This window comes from Grus americana, chromosome 5, assembly GCF_028858705.1.
Source record: "Grus americana isolate bGruAme1 chromosome 5, bGruAme1.mat, whole genome shotgun sequence".
Classification (NCBI taxonomy): domain Eukaryota; kingdom Metazoa; phylum Chordata; class Aves; order Gruiformes; family Gruidae; genus Grus; species Grus americana.
Window position 1 is genome coordinate 29,136,846 of NC_072856.1, and position 25,739 is coordinate 29,162,584.

General features: G+C 43.2%; 1 protein-coding gene across 2 annotated transcripts in view; it reads right to left on the reverse strand.

Annotated features, from left to right (window-relative positions):
* LTK (leukocyte receptor tyrosine kinase) overlaps nucleotides 1–25,739 on the reverse strand; it is a 108,360-nt gene that overhangs the window by 16,285 nt on the left and 66,336 nt on the right. For both annotated transcript variants that reach the window (XM_054828571.1, XM_054828572.1), the window contains 14 exons: nucleotides 22,242–22,336; nucleotides 17,159–17,260; nucleotides 14,707–14,884; nucleotides 14,015–14,165; nucleotides 11,823–11,954; nucleotides 11,137–11,293; nucleotides 10,068–10,250; nucleotides 9,429–9,527; nucleotides 8,786–8,938; nucleotides 7,930–8,040; nucleotides 7,094–7,280; nucleotides 6,171–6,261; nucleotides 3,688–3,752; nucleotides 977–1,106 (listed from right to left, as the gene is read on the reverse strand). In XM_054828571.1, coding sequence (XP_054684546.1) covers nucleotides 977–1,106; nucleotides 3,688–3,752; nucleotides 6,171–6,261; nucleotides 7,094–7,280; nucleotides 7,930–8,040; nucleotides 8,786–8,938; nucleotides 9,429–9,527; nucleotides 10,068–10,250; nucleotides 11,137–11,293; nucleotides 11,823–11,954; nucleotides 14,015–14,165; nucleotides 14,707–14,884; nucleotides 17,159–17,260; nucleotides 22,242–22,336 — 1,834 coding nt within the window. The remainder of the gene's footprint in view (nucleotides 1–976; nucleotides 1,107–3,687; nucleotides 3,753–6,170; nucleotides 6,262–7,093; nucleotides 7,281–7,929; nucleotides 8,041–8,785; nucleotides 8,939–9,428; nucleotides 9,528–10,067; nucleotides 10,251–11,136; nucleotides 11,294–11,822; nucleotides 11,955–14,014; nucleotides 14,166–14,706; nucleotides 14,885–17,158; nucleotides 17,261–22,241; nucleotides 22,337–25,739) is intronic.

Sequence of the window (25,739 nt, forward strand, 5' to 3'; positions counted from 1 at the left end):
GAGATAATGCTCAATCTTTTAACAACATGTTAATACCAGCATAGGAGTATACACACATGGAGCTATTTTGTTGTAACTATTTGGAGTGTATGTGTGTGTGGAGGAGGAGCTGTGCGACTGCATTGTGAGGCACCAGCCAGCCTCCTCCTGCCCCTGTAGGCAGCCAGCAAAGGAAGGCACCTCAATACAACAAGAAATAATGTAGAATCAGGCCTAACTCTTCTTTTTTTTTTTTTTAAGTTTCCACTCAAGCAGAGATAGATACTTATTTAAGAGAGGTGCCCAGGATCACGCTGTTAAGAAGCAACAACACATATCTGGAATTAGCTATTTATTATAAGAACATTGAAACTAATTAATTCCAAATATTCACTGTACTTGGTTGGCATCAATATAGTATTAGAAATCAGAGGTAATTTGCAAAAACCCTCATGACAGCTTTTTATGAAGGTGTTTTTTGTTTAAACAAAAATATTTGACTTGATAATTTCATTTGCATTGATTTAAATCCCTGTCACAGTGCTATATGCAGGCTCAGCTCTTCAACTAGCATAAATTTGTGCTCTCCATATGGTGCTGATGCACACCTGCTGAGGACCTGGTACTACAAATTTCCATTACTGCATATCAGTGTTATAACTTCAGCTCCTCACACACCATCACAGTGCACAGAAAACAAGGCAGACATTGAGGAAAGCAAGCCCCTTAATTTGTAGTCCAATTGACAGAGAACTCCGGAATGGCAGGACAGGATTTTACTCTTTCCTCTTCAGTTACTAATAAACTGGAGTTCAGGCATTGCTTCCATTTTTTCTCACTGACATCTGCTTACGTCAAGCAAACAGACATATGTATCCAGAAGTTTGTAGGAGCTGGAACACATACACCGCCTTTCAGTGCTTTTATCCACTTGATAAAAATAATAAACCCAGTTGTACTAAGATCAACCACAAGCCTAGCAGGGAAGTTATCTCACCACCCTGGGTCGATTCTGCCGAAGAAAGCTCTTCATATCTCCTCCGGCCATGAGCTCAAGCAGAATGAAGCGAGGCAGCGTCTGTAGGCTAACACCGATGCACTGCACGATATTTTGGTGATTGAACTTACTGAAAGCCAAAATCACAGCAACATGGAAGAGAAAGACAGCATTAGTACCTGGCCAACATCCGTCATACTCACTGTGCCTTGAGCTTTGACAACCTGGATTGAAGCAAATCCCGATGCAGTGCAAGTCACCAAACAAATTCCTACCTCAGCCATATCAAAATGCCTCTCTGGTTATGACAGCCCCAAGATCAGGGTTATGCCTGGCTATGGACATGAACGGCTTTCAACAGAAGGTATGAAAAGCTGAAAGTAAAGCAGAGCCTTCTGTCTGTGAAGAGAGAATTTAATGGACACACTGACTGAAAGATGAGGTGACATGAGAGGGAAGAGAAAGATAAGCACTTCAAATATGCGAATATTATTGGCATTTGTGAAAAAGTCCTGACCAGTGAGGATTTTAATTCAGCATTGGTTGTTTTAAATATACTGCTGTCTAGTTTGGTGGACTCAGTTCAGTATCTAGTCTGCCAAAGAGGGACTCAGCTAATACCTACTGCAGCAGCTGCTTATGTGATGGCTTTCTGCTGACATTGTCAAGAAGCTCAGGAAGGCTCACTCATTAGAAAGCGGCATCTTCCCTTGGATAGTGATTACCTGGATAATACAGGAACTAAAAATGGAAAGGAAGTTGGGAAGAGAAAGTCATGTGCTACTAAGTGAATCAAAGCACTCTGTAATCGATTGAAATTGCTCTTTAAAAAAGCATACATCAGTGTTACCTCCTGTTCAGCTGCCAAAGATCTTGCAGACTTCAGGAAGTGGCACGTGTCATGAGATTCATGCTTTAATAGCAGAAAACCAGCATCTAGGTATGAGCTGAGCCAACAACGAGAAGAGGAATTTCATGTTGCACAAATTAAAAATGCATACAATCTGATCACTTACAATCAACCCTGACTATACTATTATTATAAAGTCACCCTTGACTATACTATTGTTTTAAGGTTATGGATTTGGGTTAATGAAGTAATTTCCAACACTGGAATACTTAAAGTACAGATGGTAAATAGGAATGGATGTCTGTGATCTTTTCCAGGCCGGTTTTATACATCTCTTAGTTCACTGTCAGAAGGTCATGCAGGTGAGATGTTATGAAGGTTCTGTCGAGCTTGCAAAGACATCAAAAGCCAGAACAGATCTAAGAGAAGGGGCCACACTGTGAGAAGGGCTGTGTTCCACCTGAGCAAGCTACCCTCACAGAGCTGTATTCACTACCTTATCCCTGCAGAGGTTTCAGAGTGTGTCACTCAGCTATATTTGTGCAAAGAAAGTGTAAAAGTCCAGGGCCATCATTGCAAAAAGCACTTACTTGTGGCAAACAGTTCTACAGGTAGGAAAAGCAAAAAGGCTGCACATCCTCTCAGCTACTGACTGAAGCCACAATGGGAAAAGCTTTTCACACTTTCTCCTTGTTCAGCTGCCAAACCTGCTCTTATAAAAACTGTTACTTTTATTTGCAAGAGATAATATTGTTTAAACCCTAGCATCCAAGCCTAAAAACTTACCTCCCTGGCACACAGCCTGTGTTGTACCACCTTGGTGCTGATCTTATAGAGGCTGAACTTCTGAGTCACTGCACTGGTGGCTCTAATCTTTAGCTTTCCTACTGCTTTCTGTTTCATCATTGAAAATTTGTTTTAGCAAGGTCTTTGGGACATGACTTATACTTAGTAAAAGGGCAATGGGATTCTTTGAAAAGGAAAACATTTCAAACGCGGAACACGTTTGTACAAAAATGTGCCTTTTTACTCCTCCGAACGTGACCAGCAGATCCAACCAGCAGAAATTTTTGTCAAGATGTTGTACTGGTTTTGGGTGGGATAGAGTTCATTTTCTTCACAGTAGCTCATGTGGTGTTATGTTTTGGATTTGTGAGCAAAACAGTATTGATAACACATTGATATTTTAGCTATTGCTAATCAGTGCTTACACAGTGTTAAGGCTTTTCACACCTCTCTGCCAGTGAGTAGGCTGGGGGTGCAAAAAAATTTGGGAGGGGACACAGCTGGGACAGCTGACCCCAACTGACTAAGGGGATATTCCATACTATACGACATCATGCTCAGCAATAAAAGCTGGGGGAAGAAGGAGGAAGGGCGGGGGTACGTGTGTGTCATTCAGAGTTTGGCATTTGTCTTCCCAAGTAACCATTAGGTGTGACGGAGCCCTGCTTTCCCGGAAATGGCTGAACACCTGCCTGCCGATGGGAAGTGGTGAATGAATTCTTTACGTTGCTTTGCTTGAGCACATAGCTTTTGCTTTACCTATTACACTGTATTTATCTCAACCCATGAGTTTTCTTGCCCTTCCGATTCTCTTCCCCATCCCACTGCTGCGTGGGGTTGAGCTGCCTACTGGCGTTAAACCACAACAGATGTGCAACAAAAGAACCTCAGTTACCTTGTTTGAGATGAACAAGTAGCTGAAACCAGTAACTCATGTGCTACCAAAATGCCATCTGGTGAAAAATAAGGCTGGATTTCTTTTCTGCACCCAAGCAAGTGGATCAATGATTTTTATTAACTGCATTGCTCTTTTTTTTCCCCTGCCCACCATCAGTATAAACCCCTTAAACTATACCTGATAATCAATGCTTCCATCAGGAAATCCATCTCATCCTGCTCAGAGCAGACTTCAGGCAGGGTCTGTTGAGAGGTAAAAACAGTAAGGACCATCCCACCAAAGAACTGAGAATATTTAGGTGACCACCAAAGGAAAAAGAAAAAAAAGAATGAGCATGTAACATCTGAATTACTTTGGAAACCTGCTTGTCTTTTCAGTGCCCAGTTTATTGGACTGCACACGACCCATTTGGTACTTAAAGTTAGAACAGGAAACGGGTGACCTACCTGGAGATTTTTTTTGTGTTGATTTAACTATATGCAGTGTTCTGAAGCAAAATAGCTTCAGGTGCACATCAAGAAAAGCATTAGGTGGGGAATTACAGATCTAGTAAGCACTTTAAAATGATAGGTGTTAATTTATGCTCCCTTTTCTATACGTCCACATTGCAACACACGCTTCCATGTCATGACACACAGAGCCACATGCTTTAAATAATTGTGTCGCATGGCCTTACAGCTTTCTCTCCTGCCAGCAGATTTGGACAGCATCTGCCACTGACAAACATGAATTGAGGGCGCAGGCAGCAGCAGAAGCAGCGCCTGCTACTGTGCCCACTGTTTTAACATTATGGGATGGTTTGGCCACAGCTGTGTGTGGTGCCTGCTGCCAAACTGCACACAGAGAGGTGGGACGTTTACTGCTCAGTGTGGTGAGGCTGGCATGGAAACAGTTCTTGTCATCAGCAGTGTGGGCTACAGAAGACAGGGTTGCATTTTGCTATCTCAGATAAGCGATTGCTTCACACAGGACAGTGCAGATGATCTATTAAATTGGCGGAATACCCGCAAACAATATGTGGAGTATGTTGCAAATACATTTTTTGATTTATTCACGGTCTGCACCTGCTTCTTCGGCAAAGTCAGATCAGGACCGATACGCTCCCAGGTGAGCACGGCCACAGCTTGAGCCCCATGGATACTCTACCAGTTTCCAGCCGGGGAGAAGAGCAGCCTTTTGGTGATTTTCAGGCTGTTCACTTTACAGGGAACTGCGTGAACAAGTGGGCAGACAGGGCCCTAACAAGTAGCCATCGTTGCTGAGACTTGCAAAACTGGTGACACCCTCACTGGATTATCACAACGGAACAACATGGCAATCTACTTCTGTTTGCCACTGTGCCATGGTGCTGCTTCTAGTCTGGACAGTGAAACTGGGTTGGGCCCTTACAATGACTTGCTCATGCCTGTTCTGGGTTTTCATGCACATTACTCGTTCAGCGGCACAGGGAAGTTCATAACAAAATGCCAGAATACATGAACCTTTCACTATTTTTTTTTTTTTAAAGAGGGTTTTGAAAGATGGGACAAATAACAAGAGAACTTCTTTTTATTAATGAAATCTCCGTTTTGGGCTGAACTCATAGAAGTAGATTTGGTTCTCTGAGTCACAAGCTTATAAAAGAACAAAAGCAGGCTATGAGCATCCTTAGCCTCAGGGCTGAGTAACTGACAAATCCTGAGGCAACAGCAGTAATTTCACAGAAAACCAGCCTGTTATCTCTTGCCATAATGATGTGGAAATTAGCGTGATATCACAATATATTTTCATAGAAGCATATTTAACACTGTGCAATACTAAGACTACCTGAAAGTTTCACATATGGTAGACAAACACTACTCTCTGTATAAAGGAAATGTAAAACTGAGAAACAATACAAGTTTTGAAATAAGGTAATGTCCTGTGAAAAACTTAGAAGAAAGCACTCAAAACCACTGAAATGCAGAAGTAATTACATATGTGCATTACTATAAATATTTACTGTTTGCTGTCACATAAACACTTCATACTGATATTTGCCATGGCTTTCTTTTTATACAAGATTTAGAAATCCTCTTCTTGTCTGCAGTGCCCCCAAAATGTCCATTTGTTGCTATTCCCTCCCCCGCCCTTGTTTCTTTTTTTTTCTTGGCTACTCATATCTATAAATCATTGGGGCAGAAAAGCCATTGTGGCAAATTCTCTGCTTCTCTGCTGGGGTGAACGGATGGTTCTGTGTTGATTTCAAGGAAGCTATATTTATTTACGTTGATAGAGAATTTGTTATTTTATTTTACCTAATAGTATTATGCAGTCTCCAGGTGACTAATGCACACAACCTCACATCTGAGGGCACTGGTTCTGTCTCTCCTGAGCACGGGAAAGGAGCCCACAGAAGAGATTGCCCTTTTTAGAGTCTCCTCCTAGTTAGATCAAAACTTACAACCATTAGGCATGCAGCAAACAAGACAGATGCTTTGCTTTCAACCTGCTGCAAGTGCCATACAGCTTAAAAATCAAAGTTTACAATTCCCAGATGCAGCAACGTGTGGAAGTCTGCATCGCTCACATGCATATGTCATTATGCATGTGATGAACATGAATCTCCAACTGGAATAGTAATAAGATAATATGGCTCTTCTGGGTAATTATTGTTGTATAAGAAATTTGTAAGTACTGACCTTGATAGCCACTTGAAGAGGGTTGGGATCCCCTGCAATGCCTACCACAGTTCCCTCGTAAACCTCACCAAATGCACCATGTCCTAGTGCCCTGGAAAAAAAAGAGAGAACAGATGTTACTATGGACCTGGATCCAGCATTGGCCAATCTCTTCTCTTCATCCAGTCCAACAACAAAACGTTCTGTATGAGATGGAATCAACAACAGAGTTTTGTTTTCATCTCAAAGCTTCTGAAAATAACTTCTCAGTATTTTCTGGCACTGTTATTAAAGCAGGGAGGTTGGATCCTTAATGGTTCTGAAAAAAAAAAGCAGCCTGCTCAGTCCTAGGGCCCTATCATCAAGTATGGCAATAGCAAGGCAAGAAAGAACTGGAGAACAGAATAGAACAGCTGCAAGCTGATGTCTTCAGGAGATGGGGTAAGAATGATGAAGTTTTTCCTTCTAAAGTTTATATAACTTTGATCGATATCATCTGGATGGTATGGAGACGAAGAGCGTGTATTTCCTTGTGACAGGTAATTTCCTTGTGACAGGAAACGCTGAAAAAGAAATACTGCTACAGATTTGGAAGGGAGTTAGTGCCAGGTGGCAAGTGTAATCCAGGACATCACATAAAAACACAGAGGTGAAATTCCCTATGCGCTGCATGGGAATATGGAACAGGAGACTCATGAACTTATACTTCTACTTGAGAACTTTATGGAATTAAAATATCTTAGAGAACATAACAGGTGTCGCATCTGTCATATTTTGTCTGGCTTGGATTAGGTGCTTTCCAGTTAGTCAGACAGGTGGCCCTCGTTTTCTTGTCCTGAATACTTGATGATGAGTAAAACAAGCACGTGAGCCCTTCCTCTGCCTCTGCTTCAGGCTGCCTTTCCTCTCCTGTGCCAGAGAGCAAGCCCTGCAGCAAGCCTTACCGAAGCAGAGAGATGTTCTTCCGTGGGATCTCCTTCAGCTCGCTCAGAGTGGCAGCTTTCCCTGCAAAGCAGTAGTTGGGGTTGTAATCTGTCATGATGGCTGATGTGCGGATTTTGCTCAGTTTATATTCTGGGCTCTGCAGTCGTGCTCTGGCTCCTTCCAGCTGCTGCTTCTTAAGGTGGTAAACTGCAGGTGGGGAGGCAAATAAAAATGCACAAACAAGATCAACAACTGGAGAGAAAAGATAATGCTGGCCACACAAAACTGAAAGAAACCAACTCCATAATTATAAATGCTCAAGAAGCATCTTTAGCTCACCAGTGTCATGCTCTTCTCCATGCTCTGTAGGGATTTAATATCAGATATGCAGTCTTATTCCTGCAGAGTCCTAATCACCTGGGAGCAACTTAGGTTTCCTTTGCTTCTTTGTACACTGGCTGAGGAAAGGGTGCTCTACAAGACACCTTGCTGGCATCGAGCCCCCAAAAGCACACCCTCTCCCTGAATGAATTATATGTTCAATTACAGACTGTGACTTCAGCCTACATAACAGTGGCCACTAAAGAAACACCTGCTAAGAGGGCTTTCCAAGCTCTTTTCTCTGCAGTAAATACAGTACAGAGCAGTCCTTGCCCCTTGGGACTATACCTGTGCCTAACTACGAGGCGGTGATGTTTTCTATCACTTCTTTCTCCCTGTCCTGATCTAATTGGGAGAGCACAACCCTCTGGCTCCAAGTATTAAAAGTAGTGGCATGTGGTTGGGTGGTCATCTTTTGCCAAATTTAACTGGGAAAAGCCAAGTCAAAGGGTGATAAAGACTAAGTCTTTCTTACTGATAGATAGGCTGCCGCAAGTGAGGATCATTCCAAGCACCACAATCACAGCCACCACAGCTAGGAGGAGTGGAAGAGGCAGGTGTCCCTCTGGGATAGGGCCCTGGGGCACTGGAAAAAGAAAAACAGAGGTGCATTAATCAGAAAGCAACCAGGGTTGTTGTAAAACATTACTCCGATGGTTGCTCCTATTTCAGAAAACAATACAGACATCATGGCCAGACCATCTTATAAAAATTACAGCCAATCCTTCTACAGTCTTGGAGGTTGAAAAAATACCTAAATAATTTTAAAAACATTGTGAAGATAGAAAACTGATAAACCACAGATTTCTTATCCATTCTTCAGTTTTTTATAAATGGGTAACATCACTGCTTACAAGTTGAAACGCTCTACAGTCTTGATGCTTTGGAGTTCCAAGAAACTCTGTCAGGAAATAGCAGTGAATACCAGGCATCCGCTGAACAGGCACAGTGGGAAACTGCTGTGGAAGGAAGTAATTTGTGGCTTAAATAACTCAGCAGTAGGTGGTATGTGATACTGGAGAGGTATTTACGCTTAACTATCTGATACACTGTGCCCATTCAGGAAATTTACACTGTGTCTCTTTACAGATATTTTACCTTCTACCTAATCCAAACCTGAATGTTGGAGGTGGTGACAGAGAGGCAGCTCAGCATGTAAGGAAAGGACATCAGGAATTTTCAGTCATATGTTTGACTGACATTTCTCATAACACTGTGTTCACTGGAGCCACTAGCTGTAACTTGGGGAACGGACCATCAAAAAAGCCAGGAGGAGAGATGATACAAAGAATACAGATGTTGTCCAATGAGGATAAAACTTCACATCTTACCAGTGCAGGTGACATTGTCGTTGGCTAGCACAGCCCCCATCTCACATTGGCAGACTGGCAGGTTGGTGTCAGGGTCTCGCTTACAGTTGTCTGAGTGGCAGTGGCTGCAGTTAAGATAGATCTGAACCTCCACCTCTCCATGGCTCTCCATGGCTGAATGAGGAACCAGACACAAGAAGGTTTAGTTTAACTTTTCCCATCTTGTTCCGATAAGGAAAAAAATAGAGCTGGTGCCTACAACTTCTCCCCTTCTCTGCAGCAGAGCAGCTAGTCCAACACAGTGTAGCCACATGTCAAAAACCTTAGGATGGCCAGGAGGGAAGAAGGAATTTGGGTCCCTCAAGCAAACAGAGAGGTCTTGAAGTGAATTGACCTGGAAATGTCTGGGACTGAGGATGTGCAGTAAACTTGATGACTGGTGTCTCTCCTGGCTTAGAGATTGAGAGGAGAAAGGTCCCAGAGCACTACGGATGTATTTAAAGAAATGACCACAGCTAAAGATCTGGCCAGCAGAGGGAAATATACCTGAATTAAATGCATAAAAAGAAAAGACAGGAGGAGAGGGAGCAGGAAAGAGGAAATAGAGAGGAGGAAGGAAAAAGGAGGAAGAAAAGAACTAAGAGGAGTAAGAAGTATATTGTACCTGCCAGGGGATGTAAGAAGATCTCTCCAATGGGGTTCACAAAAGAGATGCCATCCTGCCCACCAGCTGTGATATCATCATTATCAGAGGCATGCCCCCCTGGGGAAAGAAGAGTATGGCTAGCTGAGCAGAGCTGCATGCTGCAAAGATGTGACGTCTCTGAAGCGCTGCATTTGTTGCTGACTCTTATCACCCGGGGTCACTCTGCAACCTTCCAGTGATATTAATATGTATAGTGCCCTTGATGGATAACGCTCACTTGACTCAGCCAGTACCAAGGCTAGTGAAGTGACTTATTCCAATGTAGGTTTCTCAGTTCAGCAAAGTAAAAATGTATTTACTTTAAACAGAAAAAAGGAAATGAAACACTTTCTCTGGGCAACGTGGGAATGAGAGAAGGGGTGATTCAGCAAACCTTCCAAATGCTAAATCACATAGAAACACTTCTATAACCTTGATTTCCCCAATTACAGAGAGATGGCAGAGAGAGTGAGGCAGGTTTCATACCGTTCATCTTGAAGTACCTGTGAATCACCTTCTGCAGTAGTGTACCTCTGCACTAAGAGCTCTAGCCCTTAACTGCAGGTGCTCTGAAGTGCACAAAATTAGACAGCGTGACTATTCCTCCAACAGACCTACCTCTGTAGCCTCCACCTCCTCCACCAGAAGTACAAGCTCCTCCTCCCCCACCAAAACCACCGGAGGTGGCCCACTGGAGCTTGGTTAATGCTTGGGGACAAGCTTGACCCCCTTCTCCACCTTCCAGAAGGGACTTCCCAGCCTGAGGAAGTAGAGTCTCATCTTGCCAGCCACCACCTCCACCTTCACAGTCAGAGAGTGAGAGAACAAAACAGGAACAGGTGAGGGAAGCACAAGCAGAGTAAAGTAGGAGAGATACTGTAGAGAGACAAAGATTGGCCCATATTAATTTCTTAAGTGCCACATTCAAGTTAACTCCTTTAAGGATAAGAGAATACACAGACAAGCTCCTTGCGACCACGGATAATAACAAAGTGGAAACCTAATGCACAACTTGTGGTGCGTGCTGCGTAACCAGCACCTTAGCACCAGTTTCTAGTGGCATCAAGGAAATAAGAAGCCCACCACTCTCCTTTGGGATAACTGGTTAGGGCTTTAGGCCATGTGAGATGCTGAAGTCCCCAGGGAAATAAAAAATAAACTGAATTTCCTCATACCCCTCTAGTGGCCCCTCTATAAGGCTATTACAGCAGGAGATGGAGAACCACTAGAACTTTTTTGTCTCTTAGGAATGGATTCTAGGCACAGCTGTTACAAGATTATAAATAAACTTCCATTTCTGGTATAATTCCCACAATATAATTCTCGTTGTTAGGGTTTCAGGGGAGTAACAGGGAAAAAGTTTTCTCTTCAAAGGCCATTGTTACAGTGTGGAAGACTGGGCTTCATCCCTCAAATATCATTTCCACTGAGTCATTTCAAAGAAGAGAGGAGCCCTCCTTTGGAATAGCCTCTACTGGAGTGCTCATCACCTGTCCTGTGCATTCTCTTTTTATCTGGTGACACACCAGATAAGAAGACATCCTTTATAGACTACCAGCATATTTCTAACATCTACTGCCACAGAAAAACTCAAAAAGACCAAAGAGAAGCCCCTCACTTCATGTCTACGGGACAACCTGTGTATTCAGCCATCTGATTCAGACCCCGTGTGGTTTGAGCATCTCACCTGCTGCCCCAGTCCTGCCACTGACTCCAGGTACTGCAGTGCTGTTCTCAAATTGCTCCAGGGGTACGTCATCCAGGGAGCTGTCCTGAGCCTTCAGGTAGGCTTTTCCTCCTCCTCCTGCTGCGATGAGCAAAGGTTCGAAAATCCCATCCTTCTGCTGGAAAACCCCCCATCAAACATCAGAAAAACTTCACATCCCTTGGATATGTGAACTCACATAAACTCATCAAAAAGCATGAAAGCATCTCAAAGAAGAGTGGCCCAAGGCCAGGGCAATGCTACCAATTGTTTCATAACTGTATGACAAAAATGTTTTACACAGTGTTTCCATGTACAAAAATAACGGTTAACTGAACACCAGGGGTTTGGGGTTTTTTTTTGGTAGGACTGCTGCCAGTATTAAAGTGGGATCCTGGTGTGATTCCCAGACATGAGCTGTCAAGAATTGAGGAACCAGTTCATGTAGCTTAGTAACAGTGATAAGTATAATCAAGGATATGAAAAGAGATAAAGAATGTAAATTAAAAAGACAAAGAGAGAAAGAAGGATTCGGGCAGGGGGAGAGAGAGAGACTCCTTTTCCATCACCTTTTTTTAAGAACTGAGTATCATATGCCATGATTGACAGTGAAAGCCAGTTGCTCTGCTGGACACTGCTCAGACAGGATGCAAAGAGGAAATACTCACTCTAAAGATGTAGGTTGCTCCTCCTCCACCCCCACCTCCTCCAACCCAGTCCTTCGGGTCCTTTTTTTTTTTGTAATCTTCTTCAATGAGAGATGACTCCCCTAAGCAGATCTTCTGGGTTTCAGGATTGCCCTGAAAGGAGACAAGAGATGCACCTATATATCAGCAAAGTCCAACTCTTGAGATCTGTCTGTATGTCTCAGTATAATATTGTTTGTGATGTATATCAGACATATATAAATCAGTATACAACCTGTGTGGAAAGTGAATTCTTCTACAAGGACCAACAGCTGAGGGATGGATCTATCTGTTACCTCTGATTTGCAAACTCACATTACACATGCCAGTGAAAATACAAATGCTCACAGAAAAAAACCCCAAAGCAATACAGCAATAACATTACTGATATCACATAATTCATATTTTGCATATTTAAAACTTCTTATGCCCAAGAACATTAAAATATGTTTGAATTATGGATTAATTCTCAGAACTTCCTTACTGCAGTATTTATTAGGTATTTCTCAAGGTCGTCATAAATGCACAAAACAGACAGAAGTCATCTGCACATAGTTATGACTGAACTACTGACACATCTTGGAACAGAAATCTGGAGTCCCAGCTTCCTATTCCAGCTAAATACGAGAGAGCACTGAAAAGGCTGAAAAAGTAAAGATAGTTTGGCCATCTTAGATTTTGTGTGTGTGTGTGTGTGACACTGGGTTCCAGGAGTTTCAATGGCTTTGTAAATCTGCCTAGCTTGTCTCAGATGATGAAGTCTGAATGATTTCAGAAGCTGCTATGTTGTGTCAGTGCAGGTGAAATCCCTACTGGTGTGGGCCATGTCACATATCTAGGCCAGAAGCGTGGTGCCAGTTTTACTGCCCGTATCCTCTCATTCAAAGAAGAGGACAAAAGATGACAAGGTAGCTGAGGACCAGGGAAAAGCAACTGGGGTGCGTCTAAGGAGAGAGAACGAAGGTTTGGAGCTGCAGAACTTCTTCAGAGAAAGGAAAACAAACATTAGTTACCCAACATATAGATTCATCGGGATTTCCAAAGCCAAAGAAAGTCGGGCTTTGGAAGTGGGAAAAATGAACAGAAACTTTTTCCAATAGCATCTGCCAAAGGGAGCTAGTTAGTGCTGGGTTACACTTTGCAATTTGGAAAACAAGTCATGAAATGCAAGGGAATAATGGACAACTTTGCAGATTATGACCTAAGACTAGAGAATGCACTGGAGAAGGAACTGCAGATATACAACTGTATTTTTTATTTAGATAGACACAATTTTTGTATTATCTAAAGTGAAGAAAGGTTGGTTTTAGAATCTGTTGCAGTATCTGGGTAAGGCGTCATATGCTCTGGGCAAGGTAAAGGGTAACTTTGAATGCCTACAAGAATAGCGTATGCATCCCCAAATTCAGCAGCCTGTCTGCAGGGAGAAAAGAAACCAGCTTCGTGCCTGCGCACAGGCTGACAGATCACATTTCTGGAAAGAGGCAATACCAAAGAATTCATGCTGAAAAGAGGCAACTTTTGATCCTAAGTGATAAAAGGACTTTCAAATCATTGAGTCTGGCATTAGAGGACACGTACGTAAGCATTCACATCATCAACTTCTGTTTCTCATGAGTGGGTCTTCTGTCGTTACAAATGCCTAATCCAGGGGCCACTGTAGTTAGTGGGAAGATTTCCACCGGTTTTGATAAGCTTTGGATTCAGACCTTTGTCTCTAAGCTTAGAGAGTATCTAACACAGTGCAGCCACAACGCTGCTGGATGCTTCCATAAATAATAGTAAATTGTCTGAAATCCTGGCAGACAGAAAGAAATCTAGGCTGTGGAAAAATAAGAGAGGGAGCACAACTCTCGCCTACTAGCTCCATGCTTAAAATAAACAGAAGAAAGCTGATGAAGAACTTATTTCAAACACCAAGAGCTTAAAGCAAAGTTCCTGTGGGCTTCATATTTGTTTGTGCATTTTGGGATTGTTTTTCTTTTCAGAGTTCTTTATATTTGTTTTGAGATTCTTTCTAACTTGGTTTATTGGTTCTTCCCAGTCTCCTGACTGGATTTCATTGCTGGATTCTGGGATTTCTATCTTTCATCACCAAACCCCAAGCCATCCACTGAATCTCACTGAATCGTATCTGCAAAGTCTCTGCCCACATGTGCTTGTGCAGCCCTCACCCCAGGGCAGGCATCCTCCCCCTGCTGCCCCACTAAGATGTACAGCAGCTCATCTTTCTCCAGCTGGAAGGTGGCCGAGATGAAGACCCCATGGGACCTCTTATTGTGGTTTTTGGCTCCCTTTCCCCCGGCTGCTCCATAGGCAGAAATCCTGGAAGAAAAAGTAGGTAGTTAAATAGGCAAATCTCACACTTCTCATCCCCAAAACAACTCCATCTGCAAGCTCTCCCCAGTCTGCACTTCCAAACAGGCTTCGCTTCAGAGCAGGCTCCCCTGCTGCATCATCTTATGGCTATTCTTTGTCTGAGACCCACGTAGCTGAGGCTGCTCAAGAGGATAAACCAACTCTATATTAGAGCACCGGGGACAGAGATTTCAGGAACAAATAGCATGAGCTGGTATAGCCAAATCTAGGAGACCAAGGCTTCGGGACTGAAATGATGGCAGTACTTCCACTTGGCCACATGTCCATACTCACCTCTGTTCTGATCTCTTCTAAGTCACCACTCCACCCTTCCACGCTTTGCAGTAGCTCAGACACAGATCCCTACAGCTAGCACTCCTATTTCTCTCTCACTTCACCGCCCCCTTCACCCACTCAGTACAGATGGTTCCACGCTTATGCTTGCTGAAACTCCACAAAGAAAAAGCAGTTAAACGCGACTGCCTCTCCAGCACACGCTGATACTCACCTGTATCGGTTTGTGGTTGGCACTCTCCAGACTTGCACTCCCCGGAGCCTGCCCTCTTTCTCCACAGTCACGGACACGTTGCTGTTCTTATAGGCGCTGTCGCACTGAGCTTGAGTTGGCCCACGTGGACCACTGGCACCACAAGTCGTGAACCACCAGAGAACAACAGATGTGTCTCCTGTGACCAAAACAGCAAGAGTTGGGGCAGATGTGAGCTTCCCTTTATTTCTCAGACGCGTGAAATAGCTCACAGAACTATACAACCAAAGGGCTTGTATTTGTTGTATTGAAACAAACAAACTGTGTTGATATGATTCCTTTATGATCCTTCAATAACAAAATTCACATTATTGTTATTCACAAAGAACATTAATGTTTTTTACATAAAAACTAGATGATCATGAAAAAGACCACGTTGCAGCTGTATATGCTATCTACAGGGCTTTAAAACTCAGTTTGTCTATTTGATCACGTGCTTATGGATTATAATTATACAAAAAAATGCTTAAACTTGCATTTACAATGTTGAGGACTTGAAAGCCAGTACATACAAAAGTTAAATTTTTCTGTTCAACTTGAATGTGGCTCCCTCATAATACAATCCACTAAGATACTCCCCTTAATTATATGGTCACAAAGTACTCGTATCATTCCATCTTTATTCTAGTCATAGCACAACTAGTGCTCTGCATATAGGCACTGTTTGCTTTTTCCCCCCCTCTTATTTCCTGCACGCTATTTAATAACTCATGGACTGCAGATTAATGCATCATTTGGGAGTGGGAAGGAACTTCTGAGGGGGTTTACCCGAGTGGCTCATAGACATTATCGAACTTCTCTTCTCAATGCCAGTAGGAAGGAAGGAGATATCACTCAACTTTCCAAATTGGAACTGAAGCATATACACAAAAATAAAACTTGAAAATACCTGACATTACAACCAGTGACCATCTATGAAAGGTGGTGAAAGTTTTAGCTGATTTTTCTCAGGCTTGCACAAGAACCCTGTGGCAGCAGCAACAGTTGGGAGGACAGTCTCTTACTACATTCAGTAGGGGCCCTTTTCCTCCAAGCAAACTTTTTCCTGGCTCTCATTAAGCATTATTCTTTTGTTTCTACAACAATGCAGCAGACTACCATCTCCTCCATTTTGTAACCCTTGTCCAAGATCCAAACATATCCATCTTGTCCAGTGAATAAGATGGGGCTAAGAATAAAACTATTCAATAACATATCTAAAAACTGTATGATGTAGTGCACGCACAGGGGCTTGAGTCAGAATTAGAATCATTTAGGAGTTCTGAATGATTAAAATAGCAGTAAAAATCACAAACCTTTAAAAAAAAATTCTAATCTTGTTTAAAGGAAAAGGCAAGAAAAACTCTCCCCAAGAGATGTCATCCTGCGAGGATCCCAGAGGGATCACTGGGGTATGAGTGTTAGCTACATTACAGAAATCTCTGCCCTTCGGCTAACAGAGGAACTGACAGCAGTACAGATTGTCACATTTCAGGTAGACACAGTCTTTGGGACGTGGTGCAGTCACACACAGGTATTTGCTGGCTGCAAAGCAGCCTCAAGTACAACCTCCCCCCCCAGGCCCTCCATTAGACAGCTCTTCTCACCCACACAGTTATCTGTCCTCCAGAGTGGCAGTCTCTACCGCTATCAGTGAGCTGGTCCCCAGTGTCCCCTGTTCCCCTAGTTTTTCATCCAGTTTTTCTCCTCAGTGGTTTTCCAGATCTTCACTTTGTCTCCCTGGATCTTCACCTTCACATACCTATTCTCCAGCCATTAGGTTCAGCTTCACCGCCCACCAAGTCCCAGCAAATCTCTGCCTATCCCCAGCTTTCTGTACCACCCTACACCCTTCTCTCCTGGGCCAGCTTTTGTGCACTCTGAATTTGAGTCAGGCAGCCTCTGCTTTTACTTAAATCTTCTTTACTTAAAGATTCTGCTTTTCTTTAAAGAGGTCCTGCTCTTTAAGGACTGGTGAGCTGGGCTGTTGCCTGTCGTTGGCGTGACGACCTGGTTCAGGAACGGCACGACGACCAACCCCGGGTCGTTCGGTCCATTAGCTCACAGACACCAATGTGGTGGACGGCAAATGGCGTTTATTGGTGGGCAACAGAGCATTATATAGCTTAGGTTTACAACATCACATCCGTCTGCTTACGTCGTAAATTAAACACTATTGGCTATTAAGAGAGGGGTCTTATCTTTCCGTACAGCGCGACATCTTCCGGCCGCCGGGCCCTAACTACCTACACTGGGCTCCACCAAACTGCTACCCTATCACCAAACAGAGACTACCTGACATGGTCTCCACATCTTTGGGATGGATTATTCTTAGTTGCTCTGTTGCTATAGTACAGGCAGATCACATGCAGAGGATGGGAAGGGAGCCACCTCTTACAGTCAAGAAACAGGTTTTCAGTACTGAATCATCTACCTGGGAGGGAGGGCTCTTCCAGGGGGTTCAGAAGATGCTCATCCAGGATACTAATCTCCCGTGGGTACTGGCGCTTCCCAGCAAAATGATTTGGTTGTCTTCCTGTAATAGTTTGTAGAATGGATGAGAGAGATGGGAGAATGGTAGAAAAAAAGAGATGGAAAATTTAAAGATCACATGAATGAACCAAGTACAGCCATTTGGTTAAAATAAGTAAACAATATCTTGCGCAGAAAAGGGGTTTTAAACAATCATATTTTTTGTTATTCTTTTGGACCTATGTCTTGGCTTAGCTACTTGCATCTGTGCTGAAGTAAGTGGGACTCGACATGAACACAAACTCTCCGTGTTACACCCTGTAGGCACACCTGCAGGATAAACTCCTTGGCCAGTAAATTGCAGTGGCTGTGATCGCAAGAGACTTTGGGAAAAGCATAGTGTGGGAGAACAGATACCAGGTATTCATGCTTTGCTGCTCAAAGGGCCAGGTGACAATTCTGGACAGCCAAACAAGTGGAGGTGTAAAGGACAGCGATAGCAAAAATTGGTATCTTTGGTTCTGAATGGCATCATGGTAAGTAAACAAGCCTAACAGATTGCTCCCCTCTCAGCAACCAACTTTGAGCACCTCAGACCCTGTTTAGAGAATTAAAATACCAGATAAAACGATATGTCGCATTAACATACACAGTTAAGAAAGAGCAGTAAACCCTTGACACAAGTCATAAATTTTTGGACAAACTTTTTTTGAAAAAATACAGGGCAAAATGCTACCTTTCTGACCAGTGAAAGAGTCCTTTAAAAATGAGCCCTTTCTTAGAGAGGAAGGACTTCAAAGCGATTGCTGATCCAAAGCATCTGAATGCATTGAGAACACGATGCATAACCAAAGCTGCCTTACAACAGGAAAAAGTAGTAACTAAGCCCTTGCCTTATAATCTGCAAGTATCCTGTTCCAATAGTTAAATTACCCATTTTTCTGCAGATCTTTGATTGGAAAACCTCTATAAGAAAAAGGAGAGCCTTCCATTTTATGAGTCCTCAATTTAATACTGAACATTTTTCATTCGTTGAAAAACATTACAAATATTTCAGTTTGTTCCAGTTGTGAGAATCTAACAGCTGTTTGATGGTCTATTCAAAAGAGACTCACTCAGTTCCAGCTGGACAATTATCTCTGCTGCAAAGCCACTGCTCTAAATAGCGATAATTAACACCCTTGTTAGCTGTGTCAGAAAGGCCAAATAACTAATTGGAGCATGGAGACCTTGCTGAGCTTTTACTCCTGAGAATATTCCCCCCAGGTCTGACTGAAAAAGCATTGATGAATGGAAGTAAAAGGGAGCTTTATACTGACACGCTCTGTTCATACTGAGATAGAGAACTTCAATGGATGGAGTTGTCAAGCCAGTGAAAAATGAAATTAACCCAAAACAAACGATCTGAATCAAAGACAAGAAGGAAAACCAAATGAAAAAGATAATGCATGGCCAGAAAAGATGCTTGGTCTCCCAAGGCCTGCACTGAATTATGAATCCCAAAGGTCACAACAGTTTCAGATACTTAGAGACGTACAAGAAGTCTGGTTATGTTTGCCAGAGTGAAGGAATGTAAATCACACTCTGAAACAGAGTCAGTCTGTGTTTCTACATGGGTTTTTTTGCAGCATCTCAACTGAGTATCCTAAGGCAATGCCTTGTTTCCAAACAAACAATCTTTCCTCTTTCTCCAAACAGTCTCAAACCCTCATGAGCTAGAAGAAAGTTTCTGTCTCTCCGTGCTCAGCAGCAGACAAGCTGCAAGACAGGCTGAGCATGTCTCAGTCCACATGAGCCATTAACTCTTAGAAGGCTGATATTTCATGCACTGTCAGACATGAATTTGTAAGATGGCATTTTCTACAAATGTGTAGCAGCCCTGGGATCCAGGGGCTGGTGCTCCAGTCCATTTTAGCTTCCACTCCCTCCTCTGACAGCCAACATGTTGACTGTAAGTGAATAGAAGGGAACAAGACTTGATTCATATTAAGGTGTACCTATATCAGAAAAATATGACGAGCACAGGACTCCTTTCTCCAGGACTTAGCTAATGCTGTTGGTTTCCACACTGAAAAGGGACAGAGAGAATTGTAAAGGAGAAAGGGCATCTCCTACAGGCAAAGAGCTCCTACTTCTCTGACTCTAGGACTATAATGAAAAAAGATATACTGGGCCTGTGGCCAGGATTAATCAGAGTAAGGTGCCCCACAGGATTCTCAAAGTGTGCATGGTCTCCTCAGAGATCTCACCTTACTGATGCAGGTTGGAGGATTCCTGGAAGCCTCTTCAGTTTGTCCTGGAATGGGACAGAGAATGAGGAAGCTGCACCAGCTTCACCCTTTGTCTTCCCTTTGGCTGATCTATTGCATTTCTAGTCAACACCTTCTTAAATCAGTGAAATGAGGCAGTATGAGACTTGAACCATTCCCCTCCATTGACCCCAAGCAATGAGACTGGCAGGTCAACAAAACCAGACTTTGCTGGGTCAGGGATGCCAAAGTCAAGAACTAGAGATACACTGTACAAAAGCTCTCTTTGACAGTCTTGCCATCTATAAACCAGTTTTCTGGGAAATTGTAACAGGTGCACAGAATGAAATGTAATCTGTAGGCCAAGGCAGTAGAGTGCACTTTGATAGACCACAAACCTGTGATCTTAATTGGAACAATATAATGCTCAGAGCACCAAAAGATAATAGTAGAAGCAGTGACCACATAAGCACTGAGAAGGGAAACAATCAGCACTCTATTTGCCATGCCAGCCCACATTTTCACAGACACTGAAAATTCAGACCTCTTCCTTTGAAAGCACTAGTTAACTAAAATGATAAAATATCTTTATGCCTGTTGCCTAAAAGTTCTCACAACGAGCCAGACCCATGTCATCTGGGCTGTGACACCATCTTAAACAAGGTGATTTTATGAACCAGAACGTGGTTTCATCTCACCTTTTTCACAGGCAGAACATCTGGGTCTGCCCAGGAGCTGCCATCCAAAGAAAGGTCGGTTTGTTTTTTGTCCTTATTGATGTCCCTTGAGCTGTCCTCACTACACACTTGTTTTCCTCCTAAATCTTACTGATTCTTTCCTCTTGGTTTTGAGGTACATGGAAAACCTCACCTTCTTTCCCAGCTTGCATTCAGACAAGCAGTGCTTTCAAAGTCTGCACTGGGTTTTGTAGAGCTACAAGATTGAAATAGATGGAGAAAATAATATTTACATCCTAGCAAGCAGCAAATTCTTCCTTCCTGCCATACATCCTTCCTGCTGCCCTCATGCAAAGAATTCACTGCTTGGATCTTAATTGGCTCCATCTCTGACATCTGAAATCTCTCCTTGCCAGAAGAAATAATTTCATTACTGAAAACACAGCAGAGCTGCTGGGCTTCTCTGCAACCTAACTGAATTAAAGTCATGAGAAGACAAATGCAAGGGGGTTGTTTTCAGAGGCGAGAAAACGTCAATTTGCAAAGAGGATTCAAGGAACAGCGGCAAGTGCAAATCTTCCGAGAAACATGTTTCCTTTGTGATGTCTGTCTTCTGCATGAGTCACACATATCTGGGTCACACCTTCAGATGGGGTAAGTGCCAGCTGCTCCTGGATATCAGTGTGATTTATACTAATTGAACATGAGGAGTAACTTGGGCAGTCTAATGGACAAGGTCTGATAACATGGCTGCAGTGGCATTTATGCCCCACCTATTTGCCAAACATCTCTACACCAGTGCCAGCAAAATGTCTGCAAGTAAACTGGAGGCTGTATTTGCTCTCTGGAGGCCAGTAAACTCCAGCAATTGGGTGCACATCAGCTGGCACAAGAGCATCTGGAATCACCCCCTTCAGTTTCCTCAAAAGATTTCAAAGCAAAGTGTTAGCATGGAGATCCCTAAGTGTTTGGGAGCCAAGGGTGATAAGGACCTGGAGTGATCAAATGACATTACCATCAAGGAACATCTCTTCCTCTTAATTTCAAATGAAAATGTGCGTGCTCAGCGTTTTATAGAAGCATGGTTTCAGTGCCCACAGAACAAAGGGACAGAGAACAGGAGACTGAATCAGACAAAGGTGGGAGGGAAAAGGGGCTTTTGCTGACGAACTTTTAACACGTCTGTTTAGACATAAGCCTTCCAACATGTTATGTGAGGCTGCCGCTAGCCTCTGCAGGGTCATGTCACTACCCTAAATGCTGACGTACTGGGTGTGGTGACACATGAAGAGTGGCATAGGACCGCTGACGCACATTTTGTCTGCAACAGAAGTCACTATTCAAGTGCTGCGTATTCTCCAGTTCCTTTACAACAGAACATATAGGTCTTTTCTCCAGGGACAAGAAGGCAGCAGTTTCCAATATTTGCAAGTAGTTCAAGTATCCAACCTCTTTCCGCTTGTCTGGTAAAAAAATCCAACTCTTGCTAACATGCTTCAGAGGGTAGCACTGGCTCCATTTTTCAGTGGAATATATTGTTGTCAGTCATGTTCGCAGTAATGAAGCAAAGGAGAGCACGTCTGTTATATAGCTGGCAGTGACAGTTGATGTACCTCCTCGCAGGGTAGAACAAACAGTGCAATAATCTGAACGTCACTGTCAGAAAGTCACTTTATTCCTTTATTTTCTTCCTTTCCTCTCCTAAAATATGGTGACTTTCTCCTTTGATTTCAATAAATTCTCTTCAGCTATCAATCGCCAGGGTGCATAGTTCAGCAGGGACTGCCGAAGAACAGTGTGATGTAATCCTTCCACTTAAGAGGCTAAGGAATAAGTCTTGTGTTTCTTGCCAAGAGACACAGACAGGTCTCAATTATGTGATACAGGATATCCCAGATTAGAGGAAAAAAAAGGACTAGGAGACTCTGACACACTGTAAAATTACCTCTACTTGCAGTCTTCAGTAGGCCTGAGATAAAATGGCATTGTGCTGTAAAAGCTAACACAAACGATCCATTTGCACTCTGTGAGGGGAACAGAGCATGTGTGTCCTGGATCTGCGGGATGCTGATTACATTACCCAAATTCTTTAAGGGATTCTGCAACATTTGTGGCTCACCGTCAGTGAAGCAGTCCAGTCCAAATGTAATATTGTCGATAGCAATGTCAGCTTGGGAATTCCAGCCCCAGGTTGCGAGGAGTTGCAGTTGAAACCTTTGCAATAAGACAGAAGTGTTAGAGAAGACAGACAAAGGGGAAGGGAGTGAAAAAAACCAACCTAAAATCAAATCACGATCATCACTATTTAGAATGTTTCCTCCAGACAAGCCCTGCTGAGAAGCCAAAAGCAGCTAGAAATCTTATCCACACATCAACAGTTAGTAAGGACCAACCAACACTGATATAAATGCCACATTTCATGGCGAACAAGAATGAGAGCCCTACTTCCCCTGCTGTGTGCGCACACATGTAGAAACACAAGCTACTGTTCCTCACTAATAGTTACACACAGACAACCCCCCTTATTCAATTGCTATAAACAGTCACGGAATTAGATGCAAAAGGAAAGGGAAAAAAGAATCTCCTCCTTTCCGTCCCCAAGGAGACAGCCAGAAGAAACACTGAACAGAACAACAATATCCAAATAGACAGGAATCTTGGGCATGATCCTCAGCCAATGTAACTCAACAAGGTGACATGAGTTTATTTCAGCTGAAGGTCAGGACATTTTAAATTTCAGCCATAACTCCCTGAAGTGTTCGCTTTCTGGGCTGTCTCATCTTTTTTCCACCATGACCAGGTGTTTAGCTACTTATTTAGGAGGTCTGTCATGTCCCATGTGCATTGCCACATTCTGAATTGACAAGGAGGAAAGAACACGGGCTGAAGGATCTCCTTCTAATGGACAGGACTGAATTGTTTTTCATTAAATTTCAGAAATAAACAGATGCCTGATGTCCAGTCCATTTAAAGCTTATTAAAAGCATATGGAGAAGACCTCTACTGCTGTCACTGGTGAAGCTCAATGATGATTTATGAGAGATCAAGCACTGACCTGCCTAACGCATTAATCATTCAGCCTAGGAACACACTTGTCCCAGATTAGTAGCAATAAAGTATGTGTGCGTATTCCACCCACCAGCCAAATGCTGGTCCATATCCACAATTAATGTAATGTTGCATAGCTGCATCAAAATCTTTAGGGATAAGCTGCTTTTACCCCAACCCAAGAATGGCTCCTTGTGCTTAAATGAAAGCATTGCCACCTACAGGATCGGAGCACTCTGTGAGTAAGTGTTGGTGCAGCAAATGAAAATCAAAGGTCTCTTGAATGACCACTGTGTTCGCTATGGGCGTTAGCAGGGGAATTTGCCATTAGATCCCCTTCCACAGAAACCTGCCTCTTTATTAGCAGGTTTAGCAATGCTTTTGCATTTTCAGACCTTGTACATAAGTCCACTGATACAAGACAGTAATTCCCCCCCAGCCATTTGATGGAAGAGAAAGTCACAGCACCCTGAGCGCAGGACTAGGGCACTTCTAGAACCCAGAGCCTTAGATAAAACACCGCAGCCTACCCCATACTTAAGGCAACCTCATGGCAGCGTACCCTTGGCCAGGTCAATCTGCTATGTCTGGTCCATGGAGTCAGAGCAGGAGAGGGTCCACAGCACTGTGCTACAAGGTAGATTTCTGCTACGGCTGAGTACAAGTGGGAGCCTGGGGAATGACTCCTCTCCCCCAGTGTGTGAGAACAGACAATTCATAAGCTCTGGGCTCTGTATGCCTCCCTTTCCTTGTAACTTCAGGAAAAGGGGAGGAATTTGCCTTTTGAACTCTGTGCTGTGTTAGCCAGAGGGGTTTCCAGTGTTCCTGCTCATTGAGCTCATTTGGCTGACTCCAGCATATCATCCTCTCCGGCTCTCTGATGTCTGGTCTTCTGCCTGTCTGATTTTCTTCTGATAGGAACCTTTTTCCCTGTGTGTGTGAACCAAGTGAGTGAATTTGCCGGCTGATCACCAGAAGCAGTTTTCCAAGTAACTAGATGCCCAGCTGGGAGGTTGATCAGCAGACTGTGTAGTTTGTCTTCTTTCTCTCCTAAGAAATAAATCCACGGGAGGAAGCTCTTACTAAGAACTATGGCCACCTCCTCCTATCTGCTAAGGCTCCTCCACATCTGGCCCCATCAAGTTGTTCATGTCCTGCTACAGCAACTATTTCTGTTGCAATTCATGTCTACACCTACTCCTTGTGTGATCTCCCCTACTCTTTCTGTGATGTCCCCTCCCACCCATTTTGCTACTGGCTATCTCCCCTTCAAGAAACCAGGGAAAAATATAAGCCTTTCATACAGCAAGAGAAGGACAGGAGTTTCCTAAAGATTCAGGATACAGGAAAATAACATGCCAGCCTAAATTCTGTACTAAAAAATTCCCTAAGCACACCATTGCTGGAGTTTGCATTACCAAGGAAAGCTTCCAGCACCCACAAATATAGAGAAAAGTAATTTATGGAGGTTTATCCTATACTGTACTAAGAATGTACAGCAATGTTCATCCTAGACTGTTTACAATTGTTTGCAACTTCACCAGCCTTACACCAATTTAGGCTGAACTTTTCTTTTTTGGGTAATTTGGTATGACTTGCCTAGCAGTCAAAAAATTTTGCCAGTGTTGAGGATGAGACAACGCAGGAATTCATCATTTTGACCATGCTCAAAACCACTGACAACTTTTTAAGTACTCTGTGCTACCAGGTATTGGAAGTGGGATCTGAAATTTGTAAGGAAGAAAGTCACATGGCAGGGATGAGGTTTTTTTCCTATTTGAATGAGAATCTATTCAAATTTTAGTAAAGTGTACTTGAAAATTTAAAATCCCTGACACTTCCATGCATGGTAGAATTTTTTTAATCCTGAAGTCTCCTCTTCCCTGGATATCTTCAAGTCTGGGGCTAAATGGTACTTTTCATGGCAGTGCTGTTGTGAATTGTGTCAGGTCCTGCTTCAGCTACATGAAGTGAGAACTGCCCTTCCAAATTAATGAATACACTTTTTCTTCCCCTTCTTTCTTTTGCTGATCACAGCCAAATAGGAAAAAGAAACTGCCTAAACTGAATCCAGAGCAAACAAAGCAGCATCTTGGAGAGGTTGGGGAGCTCCCTGGGAACTTTACAGCAGAGGAGTTTGGACTTGGTGTGTTGGGGGTTTGGGCCTGAGATCTACTGAGAGAAACAGCCAGTCTAACAGGAAGACCGGGAATAAACCTTTACTGTAGGTCTGGGATCATCAAAATAAAAGCGCACAAGAGAGAACTAGGAGAAGAGAGTGGAAGCGCAGGAAAGAGTCAGACTCAATTAAAAACCCCAACACACAGAGACACAGCACCTGCTGAAAGAGAGATGGAAACAAAAAGCAGGGAGGAGCTCAGAGAGGGGAAATTATGATTGGAAGCAGGGGACAGATAAAATGGGTTCACAAATGGGAGTTTGAAGGAGAAGGAAGAGAGACCAAGTATATGAAAACAAGGAGGAAAGACACTTAGTGCTCACCGAAGCAGGTGGGATGGGACAGGAAGAGCAGAGCATGGAAGGAACAAGACAAGAAGCCCGGGATGGA